The 20,836-nt window shown below is 43.0% G+C and overlaps 1 protein-coding gene across 2 annotated transcripts in view; it reads right to left on the reverse strand.

Moving 5' to 3' along the window:
• RNEE/G (RNAse E/G-like protein) overlaps positions 1–20,836 on the reverse strand; it is a 56,060-nt gene that overhangs the window by 6,517 nt on the left and 28,707 nt on the right. For both annotated transcript variants that reach the window (XR_015190363.1, XM_086529994.1), the window contains exons 2-8: positions 11,076–12,467; positions 10,679–10,996; positions 10,542–10,583; positions 9,328–9,452; positions 6,068–6,212; positions 5,895–5,967; positions 5,513–5,625 (exon numbers count right to left, since the gene is read on the reverse strand). Coding sequence is in view for 1 of the 2 variants with exons in the window: in XM_086529994.1 (XP_086386120.1) it covers positions 5,513–5,625; positions 5,895–5,967; positions 6,068–6,212; positions 9,328–9,452; positions 10,542–10,583; positions 10,679–10,996; positions 11,076–12,467 (2,208 nt within the window). In the remaining variant the exon portion in view is untranslated. The remainder of the gene's footprint in view (positions 1–5,512; positions 5,626–5,894; positions 5,968–6,067; positions 6,213–9,327; positions 9,453–10,541; positions 10,584–10,678; positions 10,997–11,075; positions 12,468–20,836) is intronic.

A 20,836-nucleotide genomic window follows, 5' to 3' on the forward strand; every position in this document is an offset into this window, starting at 1 on the left:
ACTTGCTCACGCTCACGCACAATAACCTTTCTTTCTTCGCGTTCTAACTTCCTGTCCATCATCATCTTGTCGAAAGCCTCCATAGGAGTTAGTGCAATCCTTGGCGTAGATGGGGAAGGGGGAGGGTCAGAAAAACCTCTTGGTGGGGAAAATTCTTCTTCGCCAGTGCCATGCTGACCACCTCCATGCGAAGTATCCATTCTGCTTTGGGTGATGACCATCCACTGAAGTCTTGGATTCTTAAGTTCATGAGGAACTTGGGTTCTTGTGGGTCTTGGGTTCTTGGGTTCTTTAGGTTCTTGGGTTCTTCAGGTCCTTGAGGTTCTTGAGTTCTTGAGGTTCTTGAGGGTCTTGAGGTTCTTCTTTAGCTTGCAATCTGTGTTAGAGAAGGATCTTCTCTTTACCCGAGCTCTTCTCTTTCCCGCGGGCGCCCCCCTTAGCGGCCCTGCGCTCACACCAAGGTTGCTTTTTCCCACCTCACGTCGATTGGTTCCCACCTCACGTCGATTGGTCGGCCGCTAAGTGCACGGTCCGCTCTCAATGAGTGAAAAGAGAAACAAGGGGAGGCTGGACAAGCCCTTTTTTCTTGGGTTTCCTGTCACTCTTCAAAAACACGATTAGGAATCGACACGCCCAACAGGTCTTGGGTTACGTGCGACCTCAACAAGCAAAAAAAAAAAAAAATGTGGTTCCTTCATTGAGTGATACAGAACACTACCAAAGCTCTGATACCAATGTAAGGTGCAGCGGAAGTGAATGTTGAACTTTGCTCAAGATCAATGCTCCGAACTATGCTCAAGGTTCCTTTTATTTACGGAAGGGAGAGCCTTCCGTTCCTTTAGTGAGAGAGTGCAATGGACACAAACAAAGTGGTGAACACTGTGAATGAAGGAGCTGAGACTGAGAGACAGAGAGAGAAGAATACGACACCAGAATGTTATCAAAACCCTCCTCCAAAGGCCCCAGTCTCGATGGCGAGAGCGGTCTACTATTGATTGCACAAATCTCTACAATGCTTGGACTTGCCGACGATGTCGACGACGATGAGGACGACGACGAGACAGGCTGAAATCTGAAAACGCTAAGGGCTGAAATCTGCAAACCTTTTATCTGCTGAATTCAGACTCTATGTCAATGACGATGTCAATGGCGACGATGCGACGATGACGCGCTGAAAACGCAGATGCTGAAATCTGTGTTTTCCGGGCTGAATCTGCAAACTTCAATGGATCTGACCGTGCGGGGAGGATCTGCTGCGGGATGGTGAGATCTGAGAGGATCGAGACTTGCTCTGCGGTCTCTATGTGCTGAAAACTGAAAACGCTGGTCTAGATCTGAGTTCTGTCGCGATGAAATCTGCAAAACGCTAAGCTTGCTTGCTGATCCAAAAACGCTGGCTGAAATCTATGTCCTGCTGCAAAAACGCTAGCTCTCTGCTGATGCAAAAATGTTAGGTCTGCTTGAGGGGAGGGTCCTGCTGAGAAGGTGCTTGTTGAACCGAAGTTCTTGCTGCCTCTTCTGCCAGAAAGTGCTAGCGCTAGGTTTCTTAAGTATTGGCTTAGTGAATTTGCCCTACCAGTTCCCAACAAAAGTCACTTAAAAATAATAAGTGAAAAATATCAAAAATAGGGAAAATAGGTCTATGCACTATAAAAATGCTCCTGATGGGTTCTGATGGAAATCTGATGATCATGATGTGTGCAACCAGAGGATATGCATCTACTCTAAGTGTCTGGACATGCACGGTCTGTGAACAGACTCACAAAAGTGCCAGAACACTTCCTAAGCTAGGCTAACTGAACCCCTGTCATGAAGTAGCTTGTCCACGCACACATAGGGTTAGATGTGCACGTGACATATCCTTCCCTACTACGCTTCTCAACTCTCTTAACTTGAATTGCAACACTTTTGAATTTTTGTTTGAGAATCTGTTTGACAAATTGTTTGAGAATCCTGTTTGGAATTTGTCAAGCGATGTAGGGTGTGATCTGAGGAGCGTTTGGTTGTATCAATCCTCTGAGCTCATGGCCCGGACATTTTTAGATTATTTGCAAGGAAAGGACGAGGTAGTCATTGAGTAGCTTCATGCCACAGACCGTCTGTCTCGCAAAAGTGCTCAGCCGCAACGTTCATTGTTTCTTGTGACATGCATATATGAGCATTTGTGTTGCATTGTGATGTGTCAACCACTAAATATTTCTAATTGGGTGAGATTGCATGGGTATGTAATTTTAGCGCATTGAGACACATGTCCAAGATTAGTGCGGTCTGGGTGTGATGGCAAATTTTCCTGCGCCGGAATATCAAGAGCTCCGATCCAGAATGAGGAAATTGAATGTCCCTCGAAATGACCCTTGGATAATTTTTTAGCTAACTTGAGTTGTTTTGCACATATATTGTAATCGCTAGCAATTACTCTTCTTTCAAGAAGGGGGGATGTCGCAAATTGCTGACGTGTCAAGCCATTGGAGACCCAAGCCAACTTGCCGTGGGGCCTAAACCCAAGAGAAGAAGCAACAGAAGAAGTAGACTGTAGAAGCAGCATAAGAAGTTTTACCAACTTGCAAAGTCTTGCCAAGTGGCCCAACTTTTTAAAGAGAGTTCCCACCAACTTATGGGACCCCGTCTAATGGGTCCAACTTCCAAGGCCCTAGGGCTTAAAAATAAAGGCGCTCACACAATTCCCTTGCGTAAAAACATGTGACCTTGCCGGATGTTGCGTTGATATGCAGACGTGGCAGACTATACAAACAGTCCCCAAATCGCGCTAACACTACCACGTGGTAGCAATACCGATTTTCACATTTTATGCCTTGGCACATTTTGGTTGTTTTGCGTGAGTTTTTTTGGAACAGATGCTTTTAAGACTGGGTGTTTTGTATGTACTGCTTTTAGAGAGGCCAAGGGACTTTAAGTACGTTACATGGGCTCTTCCCCTATCATTCTACTCGACCGGAGATGTAGAGCAGAGTTTTAGACGTTGTACTAAGTTGAAGCAATATAAAGAAATACCCAAAGGGGCACCACGGTTTGGGGCGAGTGCTCTCATGGGATGGAACTCCGCCACTCCGCATCTCATGTGTCGTGTATTATTTGAAGTGCTTAAAGTTGTTCAGTCTGTTCTTTCTCCGTTTGCAGGTGGTGCCCTTCCATTACACACACGGTATTCTTGAGCTTTCTCAAGAGTCGTACATTCAGAAGGTCTTGGAGCATTTCAATATGCACGGGGGGGAGGCATCGAGTACCCCCATGACAGCATGAAACTTAGCAAGAATGATTCTCCAACATTTGATGATGCAAAGGCCAAGATGGCTAATAGGAATGGTGAGCCTTTACATGGCTAACCCTAGCAAGAAACATTGGGATGCAGTGAAACATAACCTCACGTGCTTGAAAAGTACGGCGAGCAAGTGCTCACGTTTCAAAACACTGATATCCATAGTTGGATACGTAGATGCAGATTATGCAGGGAATATAGTCAATAGGTTGTCTACATTTGGCTATATTTTCATATTTGTTGGAGGGGCTTTTTCTTGGAGATCGTGTCTTCCACTCTTCTACTACAAAGGCTGAGTACGTTGTAGCATCAAAGGCCAGCAAGGCAGATAAGCGGATCGAGCTTGTCAAGGTCCATACAAAGGACAGCCCTGCAGATGCGCTTACGAAGAGCTTATCTGTGGAGCGGTTTGCACATTGCATAGAGCTTATGGGTGTGGGAAGAAGCCAATGTCATGCTTCACAATCATATAGGTTTTTGTACATAGTTTTGTTTCACTCCACTTAGGACACATTGTCCGTTAAGTGGAAGGTTGTTGGGGTAAAGGACAATTTGGCTGGACTAACACACACAAACTAACTCACAACTAACCTTATTCTTATATCGAATATGAATAAGGAGTCAATGAGCGTTATCTCACTACAAACTCCACCATACACTGTGTACTCTTCCTCGCCACACGCACCCATCCCACTCTCACTCCTTTCAATAGTTGTTCGTATCACACATTTTTCGGCTGGCAGTTTACTCAAATTCTCTTCAACATTTCATTTGCAAACCGCTGGGCAATCAGAGATTACCAACTCAGTGTCATCTCTAAAAATTAGTCTCGATGGAAGAAATATTTTCCATTTATGGAGTTCTCTTACAACAACCATACATCGATGGGAAAGGCGGTGGCAAGGAGGTTCGGACAATCTTGTGCACTTAGGACACAATTTGTCAGGCACATGATATTGTAGCCACCGCTTTTTCCAAGGTTAAGGAGGCTTTAAAGAAGTCTCAAGAACCGCACAAGAAAGCAAAAGACAAGCATCGACGCGGCTTGGCGGTGAAGGAAAGTAATTGGGTGCTTCTTAGATTTGACAAGGAGCAACTAAGAAACTGGAAGGTAAGGAGAAGCTTTTCCCAAAGCTAAGTATGAATCTTAACCACCTTAATCAACCGCCAAACGGATGACTCAATGAAACACGTAAAACTTTGACTAAAAGACTTGAAAAGAACTTGGAAAGGTCACATTTGCACTTGTAGACGATTTAAGAGGTCCATACGCTCTGTGTTTTCCAGTGGTAATAGAGCTCAGCCTTGTTCTTGTTCTCAGAAGAGGAACGATCCTTCTCGGCGGAGGAAAATCTGAATCAAACTTTGACGTCGGCAGAGGCAACAAATGGAACTTCACAAGACCCTCCCGTCTCACGGAACCCTCCGGTTTCTCCTGTTTTCAAGGCTAACGCAACAATTGCTTTTGATCATGAATATTTGGTGGACCTTGTCAGAGAATTGTAGGCAGCTGTTACCTCAGAGCAATATACAACTTATGCAGGAGGTGAAGATTTTTGGAATCTTTCTGAGATTTTGGGATGTGCTTTACCTCGGTCGGCACCTTTTTCTCAACATCAATTTCCAGTTGATGCATCCAATCGACTTGTTTCCTCTATTCCACCAATAACAATGAGATGTCTACCTTCCCATATGCCCTTCTTCTCAATTTCCGACCTGAAAATTTTTCTTCCTACAGTTCCTACTTATATTACTCCTCAGTCCTTGATGGGAGGAGTTTTCCCATCCCAAGAAACACCGCACACCCATCCAATACACGCGCGCACGCAGTTACGAACCAAACACCCCCACCTGCCCTCAAACACAAACACATAATCACCCAGAACATACTGCATCATAGCTTCAAAATGTATGCGTTTTATAAAAAAGAAAAGATAGCTTAAAGCATCTCCATAGCTCTCGGGAAAAAAAATTAACTTCTTCCATAAGGTGAAATTTGAGCATTTCAATAATTCTGACCCTACCAAGATCCTTCAATGTACTCACAACCAAGTTAAACTTGAAAAAGATGATGAAATTTAGTTTCTAGTTGAGTTCATAATGACCAGTCTTGACCAACCCCAGACTCGAGCTTAAAAAATGAAGAAGTTGAAATAAAAAAAAGCAAATACTCATGACAGCAAAAATTTCAACCACAGAAACAACAACAAAAATCGAGCAGTTTACAAGACTTACCCTTCTCCTTGTCAGCTCCATGAGACCTAGCTCGGAAATTTCGGAGAGAAAAATAATTGAACGATCTGAAAGAATTGCTCTTCGCATCTCTTCATACACAAGGGACTCGTGCTCTGTAGTCAAGAAACAAATATGCAGAGCCAATCATGTTTCAAAATCAGGTTTGCCCTTATGTTCACTTAAAATAGCATTCTGAAGCTCTTTTGAATGATGAATAAAAACAAGTAAATAGGATGAAGAATAACTTAGAAACTAACAGACGTATTCCCACCCAACGTCCACAAGTAAGATGTCCGGGAATTAAGGGGAAAAAAAAACTATGTAGTATGTACACCTTAAACCATCAAGAAGGGTACGAATTCACTTCAAAACTGGTGATTACCTTCGTCATCCATATCAATGAAGTCAATCACAATAATACCTCCGATGTCTCTAAGTCGTAGTTCAGCAGCTATCTGTAAGTCGCATGTGTCAGCATTTAGGTAAACCCAACTGTATGTGTCAGCATTAAAGTACACCCAACATCCTTACTACCAGAGATAGAAGAACACCTACCTGCCGAGCAGCAGCAAGATTTACTTCCAAGATAGCAGCTGATTTCATATTTTTCCCCAGCATGCCAGTACCACCATTGACATCTATTGTAACTAAAGCTTCGGTTTCTTGTATCACTAGGTAAGCACCATTAGGTAATTGAACTCTGCACCAAATCGACAACTTTGCCTTTTTAGGGGAAAAACATTCAAATGACATGACCTATGGGGTGTAGGTATGTCTGGTCCAAGGATTGAAATTTGACAGCACACTTCCAAAAAAACAAATTAAAGGCTGCACTGTTGTAAGGCATGACAAACAGTCCAGACGTTTCCAACAAGCGAATTGCGCGCCCGCCCTCCAACAAGCAAATTGCAACCCCCCAACGCCCCGCGGCCTTCCCCTCGCCGCCCCAGGAAAAAAAAAACACAAACTACATACAGAAGTATTAGTCCCTCGCCATATATCCAACCTGTACACATGACATGACATGACACATGCCAAACTCACAGTAGACAAACCTAGTGAGTAGACAGCAAGCTCATCTCCTAGCCATAGAGCCAATACACGCTCACCACCAAGCTTGAAAGCCTGCATCCAATGGGCTAGCTTCTACCACAAGGGCTAGTGTCCCATACCACCTAACCCACACCAATTGGGTGTGCGGGTAGAGCTGCCAAGGGCCTAGACTCACTTAAGAGGTGGCCATGTTCACACTTGGGAGGACATATAGCTCAGACGCCCATCCTAATGTCTAGGGATGTAACACTTCTCACTTTCTTTTTGATTGGTGTCCTCATCTACATCCTCAGTTATAAAACCGGGGAAACGACTCTTCAACGATACCAATTCCTCGGTAGCACTCGACTCGAGTCGATACTTCCACCTGATCAAATACTTGGGGTAAGAACCCTTTTGAGACCATCTTTCAAAATCGCCTGACCCTTTGATCAAGAACCAATTCGAGTTCAAGTGAAATATAATTAGTGGTATCCTCCAAAATTAGGATTTCCTCCGAAAGAACGAACTGTTCATCCTGTCCCAATCACTCCTTCAAGGGACTAGCCTGGAACACAAGATGGACGATTACGTCGGAGGGTAGATCCACTTTGTAGAGGAGACATCACTAATCTTAATCTTCTAGATAAATTAAGATGGCCCACAGTATTGCGATAATTTTGAACATTGACCATACGGATTGTTTCAGAATCCTTCACTACCTACAGGTATTAGGCACACACAAATCCCCTCTTGAAGGTCACGAGGCTATCGATGTTGGTTAGTATAAAAGGTAGCCCGATTTTGGGCGGTCTTTATGCTTTCCTTAGCGATCACGAGCAACTACAGCAAGTGCAATTCTTCAACTGATAACAGCACCAACATTCCAGAAAATTTGCCCTTTCTTAGGGCATTAGCTGATGCAATTTGAAGCCATCCCTGAACTTGCTGCTACCACACCAACCTTCTGATTTGTCGTGCAACTTCTAGGGAAATTGTGGAAAGTATTCTTGCAAGAAGACATTTAAATACCTCTGGTATTCTTCGTCCTCAGTTTTCTAGTTGCTGAATTCCTCGAGCTCTGCCCATCTGATACCCACCCTCTTGTGTATGGCTGTGGGGAAGATTATCCCCATTGGCAATGTCGCCAAGTATTAACCCCAGACTCAACACTGCTTTCATAAATGATGATCTTACTGAAATATCACCTTGAAGCATGACTAAACTTGAGAAATGGACAACTAAGAACTGGGAATTACAGTATACAACAAGCATAGAGAGCTGCACAATTAGAATATATCCAGAATTAGTTCTTGAACTTTCAGAAAGAATATAGAACTCCAAGAAAACTGAGAAAAAGAATGCCGTTCAGTTCTATAGCTGACAGTCACGTACATAGTAGCCATCAAGTTTTGAGTATGAAACGAGTATCAAAAGTTTCAAAACAGTTTCGCTAAACTAAGAAACGCCACCTCAGAACTTTCGTCAACAACTATGAGTGACAAGCCATAAATATTCCTTATTTATACAACGCCTTGACGTAGAAATTAATTATAAAAGACTAGGAGCGATTCCAAAACTCCCCTTGAGTTGCGAACGCAAAAACTGTGTAAGACCATGTGACATAGCGACTAGTAGGAAGCATTCACCTTCGAAACGTTTCACAACAAGTTTTGAAATGTTAAAAATGACTTTTTTGGCAACTATGGGACTCATAAAGACAACCATCCATTAAGATCTTTATAAGATTAAAAGCCTGATAACACCCAGTTATTGTAAAAGTCGGTAACTCCTTAAAACAATTCCCATTACATTCTATGGCAAAACTTACTTGCAGGGACTTATAATTAGGATACTCCGTGGTTTTCATGTTTCTCAAAATGATGCAAATCCTCCTTGTGAAGCAACCTGTTGATCATTCTTAATCTTACTTGCATGATAAATTTATCTTAGTCATGTCAAAAGTTGCAGAACAACTTGATGTACTGCATGTCTGCAATATTGAATTTCTTTTAATGTCTACGTCATTCCAATTCTCGCAATTGAGTATGATTCTGAATTTAGCTTAATAATAACCTTCTTCATGAATCACAAATTTTTGAAGGTGCTTGCAGATGAATTAGAGTCTCATCTAGCAGCCTTTTTTGCTACTACTCTTTGTTGACGAAAACGAGGGCCCCATAAAAGAACCATAACAAGACTCTTAAAAAGAAGCCATGAGCAGAGACTGCCTGCAAACAACTAGCACACGACAACTACATCAGTTAACATACCACAAGAAAGATCGAAAACACCTCTGTATCTCTTGAATTAAATAGTCGGAGCTAGAACAACTTTGGGCACAAGAAAGTTTCCCTTGTCAGATACAATTTTTCTGTACTTAAACTATTGGCCTAGTCCTCTAAGCATCAATGCTTGGGCTCGCGATGTCATTTATACATGTATACACCTTCATAAGTTCAGACTTTCAGTTCATATACCCATGGATCAACATCAAGGAAAGAAGCATATTACTCGTGCTAAAAATATCTCATTTTGACATCTCAGGCAAGGAGATGTCTGTTATGACTATTCTAAAATTCTGGAACAGAAAAGGAAAAAAAAGACTTGCCAAAACCACCATTCCTCTCCACTAAATCACCAAAAGCAAAAAAGCTATATGCACTAATAGCTAGTTGAGGTTAAATAATAAAAGTTTATCTTCACTTTGAGAAAAACGGAGCTTTACCATAATTATCCCTTTTCAAACAATATTAATAAACTAGAACAAGGAAACATTATACCTTTCGTTCAAAAGATTATCAATGTCAGCTTCAAGATTGAAGACGTCAAAAATAGGCGTTGTGCCGGTGTAAAGCTCAACACGATTTTGCAACTGAGGGGCAACCTCTTGCAGATAATATGTGACCTGCAATACAACAAGAGTCGGAACATGAGAATGTGCAACATATTTTCCTTAATAAAGTTTGCATGCCGTCATGTCTCTATATACTGTCATCCTATTTACATAACATTTCAAATTGAAAAAATCTTCAAAATATCAGGTTGCTTTGATTTGAAATGTTTCAATTTTTTTGAAAAACAGGCTTTTATTCTGCCAAAGGTCACCCTTGATATGTCAAAAATGAAAGACCTGAAATCCTAAAAGAGAAGTATTATTAATTTCAACTTTAAACTACAACCTAAGCAAACTTAGAGTCACATCATTATCGTAAAGACTATACTTACACAGAAGGTGATTAAGACATCATGAATGACCCAAAATCAAGAAGACCAAAACATGAACAAAATCAACCAGAATTGCAGGACCCCAGAAAATTCCTAAGGGGAAAAACAAAATTCTATAGAACAATACCTAAGTTATATTGATTAGGCCTACCTTTTCATGGACATTTGTAATTTTATTGTTTCCTTACATTGATTGGACCTACCTTTTCATGCAAACAATTGAAATGTTCTCTTGTTTTTAGTTTGTCAATGGGTCCTTTCATTTCGCAGCATTACATGGCTTGACTTCCCTTTCATTTTAGTCTTTTAGAATACCAACGTGAACCTTCACCTTGTTTTTTGTGGGCACCAATGTTTGTTAAGAAGAGGAAAATGTTATGACAAGAAGGCAGCGTGCAAAGAGCAATCGGATTTATGGATATGAGACAAGAGGTCTTGAGCCGGGATTCACTCTATGATCAGCATACCTCATGTTGACAGCAACTGCACTTCAGTGCTCTCTCTTTCCCAGCATATTTCTACGTCTTTACATAAAACTCCCTTAAAACAAACTTTCCGCTTGGTAAGTTGGTCCTCTCAGCCTTGGCTTATGCATTCAACAAGTCAAAATCTTCTCTTTTTTTTTTTTTCTTGGGTGATCTTCTTGTGTGGTAGACTACTAATGGTCTTTCTTCTTGTAGAATGGATCAATTTCTCTTTCCTTCTAATATGCCCAAAAAATTCCCAATAACCAATTGCCTCCCTTTGTACCAAGAAGATTGAGAGATACCTCATGATAAGTTTGGGCCGAGTCAACTACCATTCTTTGTACCTAAAAAAAAGTAAATCAAAATTGCAGTTATTCCATCAAACAACTCAAGTTTTCAAGCTAGTTCAAGTTACTAATTTCAAAGAACGCAGACTGACCTTCTCAGCAAAAAAATCTCTTACAATCGATAATGTTTGCCCCATTGCTCTATGTAGTAAGGCAGGGACTGCACCGTCTTGTCCATTCTGAGCAGCGGTTGAAGAAGATTCAGCCTGCTCCATTATGTCTTTCCATGTCTCCAATAAACGTGCCAAATCCTTCTCCAGATCTTCTTGACTTTGACCAGCAGCTTCTGTTCTGACTGTCAGATCAAACCCAGGCTTCTGGAATAAGTTGGCTATATCTTTTAATCGTTTACGCTCTGGACCATTGATTCTTTTCGACACTCCTGTTGATTTTCCTCCCAAGCCCAACACCTGCAGTTTAAGGGATAAGGCTATTGACAAGGTCATCCACATAATACGACATCTTTCTCAGAACAAACTTCAAGCTTACCCAGAACCTGCTGGAGAGCTGAGGAAAGGCACAAACTTTCGGCCCCTTCTTCCCTAAAGGTTCTCTCTTCACCTGCACAATAATTCGCATCCCTTCTTCGACCTTTCTCCATTTCGTATACCTTTGGCCAAAATTCACAGTGACTGGCCTGGTAACTTTCTCTTTCATTACCAGTAGTTTTCTGCCTCTCCTCTTTACACCAACTTCACCTCCTTCAGAAGTATCTGAATGACTACCAGTGTCGGCAAGGTCCTCCACATCAATCAAACTTTCTGGGTCCTCAACTTCTTCATCGTCCTCAATCTCTGTTTCCCAATCTTCTTCTGTAACAGCATTGAATTTCACATCAGATTGACCAGGATCCACTGATGCACATCCCTGTTTTCCTAAACGATGTCCTTCAGCATCATTGAGTTTATCATCTGCAGAACTGCCACTTACAATCGGTGGAAATGTAAAAGGGTACACATTCTTGGTAATACTTAACAAAGCAACACGAGGATGACCAATGTCCACAAAAACACCTGTCATACCAGGGAGTAGCTTCTTCACAATTCCCAAATAAACATTCCCAACATTGATATCTGAGTTTACAGGTTCAAGAAGCAGCTCAACAAGCTTGCCGTTTTCTAAAATTGCTATTCGCTCCATAGTGCACTTTGAAGCATTGATCAAAATTTCAATTTGTTTCTCTACTTCATTTTCAGCAATTTTTTCGCTTGTATCCTGGCTTTCATCTATGTGCTCTTCATGGCCTGACTCACATATAATCGCAGCTTCTGGCTTTAATGTTTCAGTTTTCTCAGCCAAAATCATGGACTCCAGCAACCAAGGTTCCTCTCTTGGGAAAACTCTCATTTGGATGTATTTTTGCAGCTTTGGAGTCAATTGCACAGTAGGAATGGTAGCCCCTTGCAGCTGAGGCTTTTCATTAAAAGCAACATCCTCTGCCTCACTTTGTAAAGCTTCACCGTTGACATCATCCCCTTGGATTTCCTGCTGATAGGGCTGGAAGTCCTCCTTGGGAGCCTCAATAATGGGCTTCTGCAAACTCAATTCAGGCTGGCCCTTGTGCTTAGAAGCACTAATGCCTGAATCACTCTCCAAAGTTGTTGAATCAGGCAACTCTTCCAGCATAATCTTGTCACCAAAAAATCTTTTAAGCTCGGTCGGAAGTCCAATGTCATTCTCTAAACCCTCCCATAAAAGGGAAGGAAGCTTATTCGCTATGCTGAAATCTAAATCATCCTTGATAATCACCTCTGTATCTTGCAATCCATTGGGAGGAGTTGCAAAGTGTAACCTGGGTCCAGGTCTCCAAACTATATAGTTGCTTTTCTCATCACCAACTCGTACATAATAATTATATTCTGAAGCTATTCCAAAGGGTACCTGCCTCAACAAAACGAGAGAAGGTTTCCTCTCAAATTATGCAGGAACGACTCAAGCACAAGTGGCGCATTTCAATGTTAACAGATAACAATACATAACATGTTTGTTTTGCAAAATAGGGACAAGATAAGAGTGAAGATCTAACAGTAAGAAATTGTTCCCGAACTTCTAACATACAAGGTCTTGCAGGTAGTATATGTTCACAATGTGTTCTACTAGACACATAACTGTTTTGCATCCTGCTCTATGGCCTCTAAACCTAACATACAAGGTCTTGAAGGTAATATACGTTAACAATGTGTTCTACTAAAAATATGGCTGTTTGCACCCTGCTCGATCGCCTCTAGACATAGTTATGGGAAACAAGGAAACAGGAACAAAAATAGAAACCGTAAGGGAAACGGACACGGAGAAATTTTCCAGCAACTATAGGAATCAAGGGAAATGGAAACAGAAATGAAAACAGCAACAGCACTAAAAAGGGGGAAATGGGAAATAGTGGAGTTAGAAATTCAGGTAACTATGCCTCTAGAAGTATATTGAGCTTCATAAACTTTCCTCTCCCAGCCAAAGTGTGGGCTCTCCATTGCGACTCTCATCACTACAATTTTGGAGCATCAAGAGTCACTCATCAGCCATACACATTGTCACAAAGTGATGACGTGGCGGACAGCAGAAACCCTAATTTTTGCCAGAAACCCTAAAATTCCTGCAAACCCTAATTTTTGCCAAAAACCCTAAATTCCGGAAATCGCGGAGGCGGATTATTAAAAAAGACAAATAAAAATTATTTTTTTTTTTGGAAAATGATGAGCGACGCGAATTTTGCTTTTGCTTTTTTTTTATATAAAAAAAAAAAGAGAAAAGACTCTCTAAGAGAGAGAGAGAACTGATGCTTTTGATTTTAAAAGCTTTTGGGGCTCTGCTTTTGGGCATCCCTTGTAACCTTTAAATTAGTGGTGAGGGCCTCACTTCTCAGAGCATCTGGACGCAGAGTCTGAGAGTGAAACCCTAACCGCTCTCTTGTACTTTGATGATTGATTAATACAAAAAGAAATACCGAAAGGGGCGCCAGTCTTTGGGGCCAATATCTCTAGGCACGGAACTCCGCCGGGCCAGTGCAAATCTATTGTGATCTGTGAATTGTTTTGAAGTGGTTATTTGGTGCTGTCGCGGTTGATTCTTGACTTGGAGTGTCCAAGTTTGTTACAGTGGTATCAGAGCACGGCCGATTTCTCTTCTACGGGAAATACGATCCCCGAATTTTTTTTTTCCGCGGCGCCTATGGCTTCAGGCAATGATCAGTCGACTCCCTCTGCATCTGGAGATGCGGGCTGGGATCACAACGAAGATTCAGACAGAGAGTATGGCCCGCCTCAGCCTACTCAGGCGGAGCAAACAGAGATGGAGCATCGTCAATTGATTGGCGATGCAACAAAGATGATGCTCAATTTTGCCAAGGACCCGAAGATGGTAAAATATATGAACCAGACCTCTTGGAAAGAGGTACAGATGGAGTGGCAGAGAACCACAACACCACTCCCGAAACCCGCTCTCAAGAAACCTTCTGTCTCCAAGAAATATACGGAGAAGGAACTGGAGAACGTGGTTGATGCACGGATTGCTCAGCTTTTCGACGTGCAAAAGAAAGGCAAAAAGCACGGCAAAAAGCAGAACAAAGGTACTGACTTCCCGGGATATTTGGGTCGTCAATCGACATTCGACAAAGCAAAGAAACGGAAGAAGCGTGTTCGATTTGAAGGAGTACCCAGTTCTTCTTCTTCTTCTTCTGACAGTTCTTCTAGCTCCTCGGATTAGAGCGAAGAAGACAGGAAAAAGCAAAAAAGTGAAGCAAGACACAAAGCTTCGGAAAGGGCAAGAAAAAGGCAAAGAAGGCTACATCTCGCCCAGAGATTGACAGTTCTACTGAGGACTCGTCTACTTACAGCTCAGACTCCGATGACGGAAAGTTTTATGCGAACAAGAAGAATTTTTTTTACAAAGCCAACCAGTATGACTTTCTCGAAGATAAAAGCAAGAAAGTCCGAGAGTTTAAGGAAGGTGGCCACTCGATTAAGTTTGATACTTTTCAGGATACTCAGATGCTTCGAAGGCTTTGTCTCTTATACAGCAGTTTGACATCGCTTTCGCGGGAGGACGCTATTCAGAGCACTCCAAGATTCGGAGAGCTGCCTCTTACTCTGAGGGGAATGCTCCTACTTGGTGGTCCACGCTTCTATTAAGCAAGACTGTGCCAGTTACATGGCTGAAATTCAAGAGGCTTTTTATTTCTTCTTGGTTGACTCAAGAGTTTGAGCGAGATATACGAGCTGCTTGGAACCATCTCCGGATGACCAAGAGCGATACAGTGAATTCTTATTGTGAAAGATTCTGGAGCTCTTTTCTACCCGCCTCTTCATTCAAGAAGATCTCGTTCAGAGAACAAATTGAGCGGTTTACCTTGGGTCTACCTACAGAGATCCGAGATCACTGCTTGGAACAGAAGTCAGCTTCTATTCAGGAGTTGATGAGTCATGCGAAGCGGGGCTTTGCCATTCACTCTGGCAGTCTGACTTACCCCACAGATGAGGCCATGACACAACGAGCCAAACAGACTTCTGGGAATGAAAGTAGAATGAAAAAGAGCAACCCAGAGAAAAAAAAAAGGATGCACGACCCAAGCTTACTCCTGAGGAGAGAGCTCGCTTCATCAGAGAGGGGAAGTGCTTTGGATGCGGGAAACATGGACATATTTCCGCAAAGTGCCCTGATAAGGCACAGAAAGAACAGAATGATAAAGACGACGACAGGTCTGAGAGTTCGAGAGCAGCTGAGGAATGTGGCAGAAAAGGCAGATAGAAAAGCAGAACTGGTACCACATGGCGTGGGACTTGCACCGAATCAAATGAATGAAAGTACAAACTTTGCCGTTTTTTTTTTGGGGGCAAAGTGAAGGATGTAGAAGCTCTTTTGAAGGAGCCAAGGCCAACTTCTTTTCACTTGGAATTGGCGGCTCGATTTGGAACTGCGCCCGACAGACTGACGCCACTGGCGGAGGTAGTTCGACTGGCACCCGGATGGGATGTTGCCATTACACCGAGCATTGGCAAACTTCGTTTGCAATGACAGGGGTGTTCAGGGCACGTGAGTGACGTTCTACTCGGGATCCCTTGGTACCACAAGAACTACGCCGTGGTTGACTACCGGGCCGAGAAAGCGACTTTGATAAATGAAGGGCTTAGAGATTGTACTTGATGAACTTCAGTTTTCTTACTCATTCTTTTGGGAGAACTGAACCATGGATAAAAGTTGAATATGTTTTGACCTGAAGAAAAGAACGCCAAGATTTTTTTTCTCCACGCTCATGCCGATTGCTTTTGAGAGGGCCTGAAGATCATACCATTGATCTGATATCTGGAAGCACACCACGGAATCGGCCACCTTATTGTGTGAGCCGAGTACAGAATGAAAAGATTATGAACTCAGTGAAAGACCTCTTGGAAAAGGGTCTTGTCCAGCTTAGTACTTCACCGTATTGCTCTCCAGTGTTGTTGATTTTGAAGAAAGACAGATCTTGGAGAATGTGCATCGATTATAGCACTCTCAACGAAATCACCATCAAGAACAGATTTCCGATTCCTAGGATCGATGATATACTCGACAGGTTACAGGGATCCTCGTGCTTTAGCATGATTGACTTGAAGAGTGGATATCATCAGATCAGGATAGCGCCAGGAGATGTCTACAAGACAGCTTTTCGGACGACTTTTCGGTTATTTGAGTTTTTGGTGATGCCTTTTGGCTTAACCAATGCTCCTGCGACATTTAACCGGATGATGGACAGGATTTTTCGAGAGTACAGGCTATTTGTTGGCACTTTCTTTGACGACATCATTGTTTTCTCGAAGAATGAGGCAGAACACAGAGATCATCTGCTTCAAGTCTTTTAGGCATTACGAGATCACACGCTAGTGATTAATGCAAAGAAAAGTGAATTTTTTTCCTACCATGGATACACTTTTTGGGTCACATTGTGTCAGCAACACAACAGGAGTGCAAATGGACCCGGCCAAGATAGAGACTATCCGTGATTGGCCCGATTTGAGGAATGTCCGTGAAGTTAGAAGCTTCTTGGGACTATGTTCATACTACAGGCGGTTCATACGAAAGTTTGCAGAGGTTGCTTCCCCTTTGCATATCTTGACACAGAAAGGAGTACCTTTTTCGTGGGGACCCACAGAGGTGACTGCCTTTCAGACATTGAAAGAGAAATTGACTACGGGACCTATTTTGACTTTGCCGGACTTGCAGAAGTCATTCGAAGTATATTGTGATGCTTGTGGTCGTAGTCTGGGTGCGGTCTTGATGCAAGAAGGCCATGTCATAGCTTACGAGAGCCGTTTGTTCTCTAGGCCGGAGATGACAGCACAGATTTATGAGAAAGAGCTTTTGGCGGTTATCCATGCTCTTACTCAGTGGCGGCATTACCTACTCGGAGCGGATTTTATTGTCTTTACAGACCATCAGAGTTTGCGCTACTTCTTGTCACAGAAGCAGCTTTCGGAAAAGCAGATGCGGTGGGCGAACATCTTGTCATAGTTTCACTTCCAGATTGTCCATGTGCAGGGACAGAAGAATGTGGTGGCAGATGCTTTGTCTCGGAAACCGTTGGTTCTGGCTATTTCCGCGATACATCATAGGAGCTTCGAGGATATGGTCGATCAGTGTGCCACAGATACAGATTTTGCAGATATTTTCACACGGATACGGGATGGGGAGACAGTAGCTGGATACTCCCTTCGGGAAGGCTACTTGATGAAAAAGACTATGTTGTGCGTTACACAGCCGTTGAGGGAAAAGGTTATGACTGATTGCCACTGTCCACCTTTTACGGGTCACCGCAGCATTGCTACCACCATGAAAGGGGTAGAGAGAGATTTCTTTTGGCGGAGACTGAAGAAGGATGTGGAAGAGTTTGTGCGCAGTTGCTTGGTATGCTAGAAGGTCAAGTTTGACAGGCATAAGGCACAGGGATTGTTACAGCCTTTACCCATACCCACCCACCCGCCCCTGGGAAAATATTGAAATGGATTTCATTTTTTTTCATCTCCCGAGAATACAGAATGATCACGATGATTTTCCGATTACATGGCACGCCTGAGACGATTGTCTCCGACAGAGACCCCAGATTTATGAGTTTGTTTTGGAAGGCAATTTGGGAGAACATTGGGACGCGGTTGCAGTTCTCGTCATCGTTCCACTTGCAGACTGACGGGCAATTTGAGATTGCCAATTCAGTGATTTTAGATTTATTGAAGTCTTGTATCTCGCATCAGAAGACTCAATGGGAAAAGAACTTACCTTTGGTGGAATTTGCCTACAATAACACGATACACTCTTCGACGGGGAAGACGCCATGAGAGATTGTTGAAACTGCTGCGAAGGTTCCATCCTTCCTGAGCACGAAAGATTAGAAATTTGAAGCGGATGAATATTCGCGAGATTTGGATACGGCTTTTGCCAAGGTTCACGAGACTTTACAGAAGTCTCAAGAACGACAGAAAAAGGCAGCGGATCGCCATCGTCGCGACTGGAAACTGAAGGAGGATGATTGGGTGCTCTTACTTTTGAGAAGGCACGCCTAAGGAAAAAAAAAGGGAAAGGAGAGGCTTTTTCCAAAGCTTAGTATGTGATACTACGGACCTTTCCAGATTACTGACAAGATAAATGATGTCTCCTTCCGATTGGACCTGCCAGATACTTGGAGGATTCATAATGCATTGCATGTGAGTCTCTTGAACCCTGTTAAGGGTGATGTGCCTGATGATGGGGAGCCTGATGAGCTACCCGAAGTGGAAGAAAACGAGGAGATCCTTGTTCCTGAACAGATTTTGGCACATAATGATACGAAGAAAGGTAAAGTCCGAAGGCGGTTCTTGGTTAAGTTCAAGAACTTTCCTGCATTTGATGCGAAGTGGATGGAGGAGGAGGACCTAGCAGATACTCCTCGGATTGTGAAACTTTACCTCGATGTTTTGGTTTAGCATAGTCTACTCCAAACGGAACCCAGAAACTCAGCTTGGCCGAAGATCTGGTGCAGTGGGATGCACAAGAGGGGAGTCGCTCCACTCCTTTGTCAACAGATGCCTCGATTTTGATACTGAAGTCACTGATGTCTCTTTGAGCTTCAGGGATACTGAGAGCTGACAGTATTCTACTGGATGACTTTATGAAATGGAATTCCTGATTATGATACTGATTTGTTCTTGACTTCTTGTGAGTGCAGGAACTGATAGCCGAAATGACTGCAGCATTTTGGTCTGATTGATCTCGAATAGACATGGTTGCAATAGGGGTTAGTCAATCGGACATCGATGAGGTCCCGATTGGACCTAGATGTGATTGCTAGCTACATTGCCGATAAATCATGGTCTAAGATCCGAATGAATGTTGAATGTCATGTGATGTCCTGTGATGTCTGGTGATGTCCTGTGATGTCGTGTGATGTGACTGTCGATTTTGTACATGTGCTAGATGTGTGTTCCTAGTACGTAGGTACTAACAGTCAGTGTCTGCTAAGACGGTTTATGGCTTTTGTCGGTTTTGCAGGCGTAATCGCGGTCGATTACAATGCTTTCAAGAGGGAGGTATGTCACAAAGTGATGACGTGGCGGACAGCAGAAACCCTAATTTCTGCCAGAAACCCTAAAATTCCTGCAAACCCTAATTTTTGCCAAAAACCCTAAATTCCGGAAATCGCGGAGGCGGATTATTTTATAAAAAAAATATTTATTTTTTTTTTTGGAAAATGATGAGCGACGCGAATTTTGCTTTTGCTTTTTTTTTATATAAAAAAAAAAAGAGAAAAGACTCTCTAAGAGAGAGAGAGAACTGATGCTTTTGATTTTAAAAGCTTTTGGGGCTCTGCTTTTGGGCATCCCTTGTAACCTTTAAATTAGTGGTGAGGGCCTCACTTCTCAGAGCATCTGGACGCAGAGTATGAGAGTGAAACCCTAACCGCTCTCTTGTACTTTGATGATTGATTAATACAAAAAGAAATACCGAAAGGGGCGCCAGTCTTTGGGGCCAATATCTCTAGGCACGGAACTCTGCCGGGCCAGTGCAAATCTATTGTGATCTGTGAATTGTTTTGAAGTGGTTATTTGGTGCTGTCGCGGTTGATTCTTGACTTGGAGTGTCCAAGTTTGTTACACACATACTACATCACATGTAACTTTGGTCCCATAGGTCATATTTGACCTCCGAGGACGATAATAAAATCTATCTATCTATCTATCTATCTCTCACCTGCTCGTGCCCCCACCATCACCTGCTCGCCTTGAGGTGCTCACGCCGACGCGTAGAGCTCTTCACAGTATAACTTTTGGTGATCGAAAAGTGTAGAAAAGGGCCCGATTGCGTGTGAAATTTCCAATTTTTCACGGATTTCGCCATGGATTCCTCCGACCCGGATGGGCAGCATGATGACGCGCCAGGTAACGTTCAAATTCCGTTCGCGCATTCTCTATACACAAGGATTACAAGCACTTTCCAGAGCTTCGACCAGCGTGTTACCGCTCTAGAAAACGCGAACATTCAAACAAACCTTCGCTTGGCCTCTCTCGAAGGGGCCGTGCAAGGGCTTAATTCTCGGCTTACCGCTTTGGAAAATACAGGTCAGTTGATGATTGCGCGTATTTCCAAGGGCGAAACCCATCTCCAACAACTGTGGACGCAAGTTGCTGCTTTTGGGCGTTCACAGGGTGGTCCCTCTACCACCATTCCGTACAAAACCACTAATTTCTCACGAGAAGAGAAAGAATGTACGGAATTGGCCGTAAATAACTGGTTGCACCAATGGACCACGTGTTTCGACCTCCATGGGGAGCATGATGAACGGAGGATTCAAACGATTCCTCTTTATTTGCGCTACCTGGTGGCGTGATATGACAAAGAAGCCTACGACGTGGGCTGCCTTTTGTGTGAAATTCAAGAAGGATTTTGCCAAAATGGATCCTTTGAAAGCTTACGCCAAACTGTAGAGTCTTTCGATGAAAGCTCTGTCTTTTGATAAGTACACGACAGCTTTCAAAGAAGCGCTCACCTTCAGCAAGGTGGATTCCACGCACGCTGTGCACTTGTACCTGCTGAGAATACATGAAGATTACCGTTGGGCCTTAATCAAGGACAAAGCCCCGACTGACGTCGAGGATGTAGTGGCAAAGGCCAGGACATTCCGTTCCATTTGATAAATGGAGCGAACTATGAAAGAAAAGAACTTCAGACCATCAATCCGGTGAGGGCGCTTCGAGGAAGCGACCCCGATTCTAGCAAAGGTCTCAATCATTGCCGAGACCTTCTCAGGAGAA

This window comes from Adiantum capillus-veneris, chromosome 15 (genome assembly GCF_014529385.1).
Source record: "Adiantum capillus-veneris isolate H3 chromosome 15, ASM1452938v2, whole genome shotgun sequence".
In the NCBI taxonomy this organism is placed as follows: Eukaryota; Viridiplantae; Streptophyta; class Polypodiopsida; order Polypodiales; family Pteridaceae; genus Adiantum; species Adiantum capillus-veneris.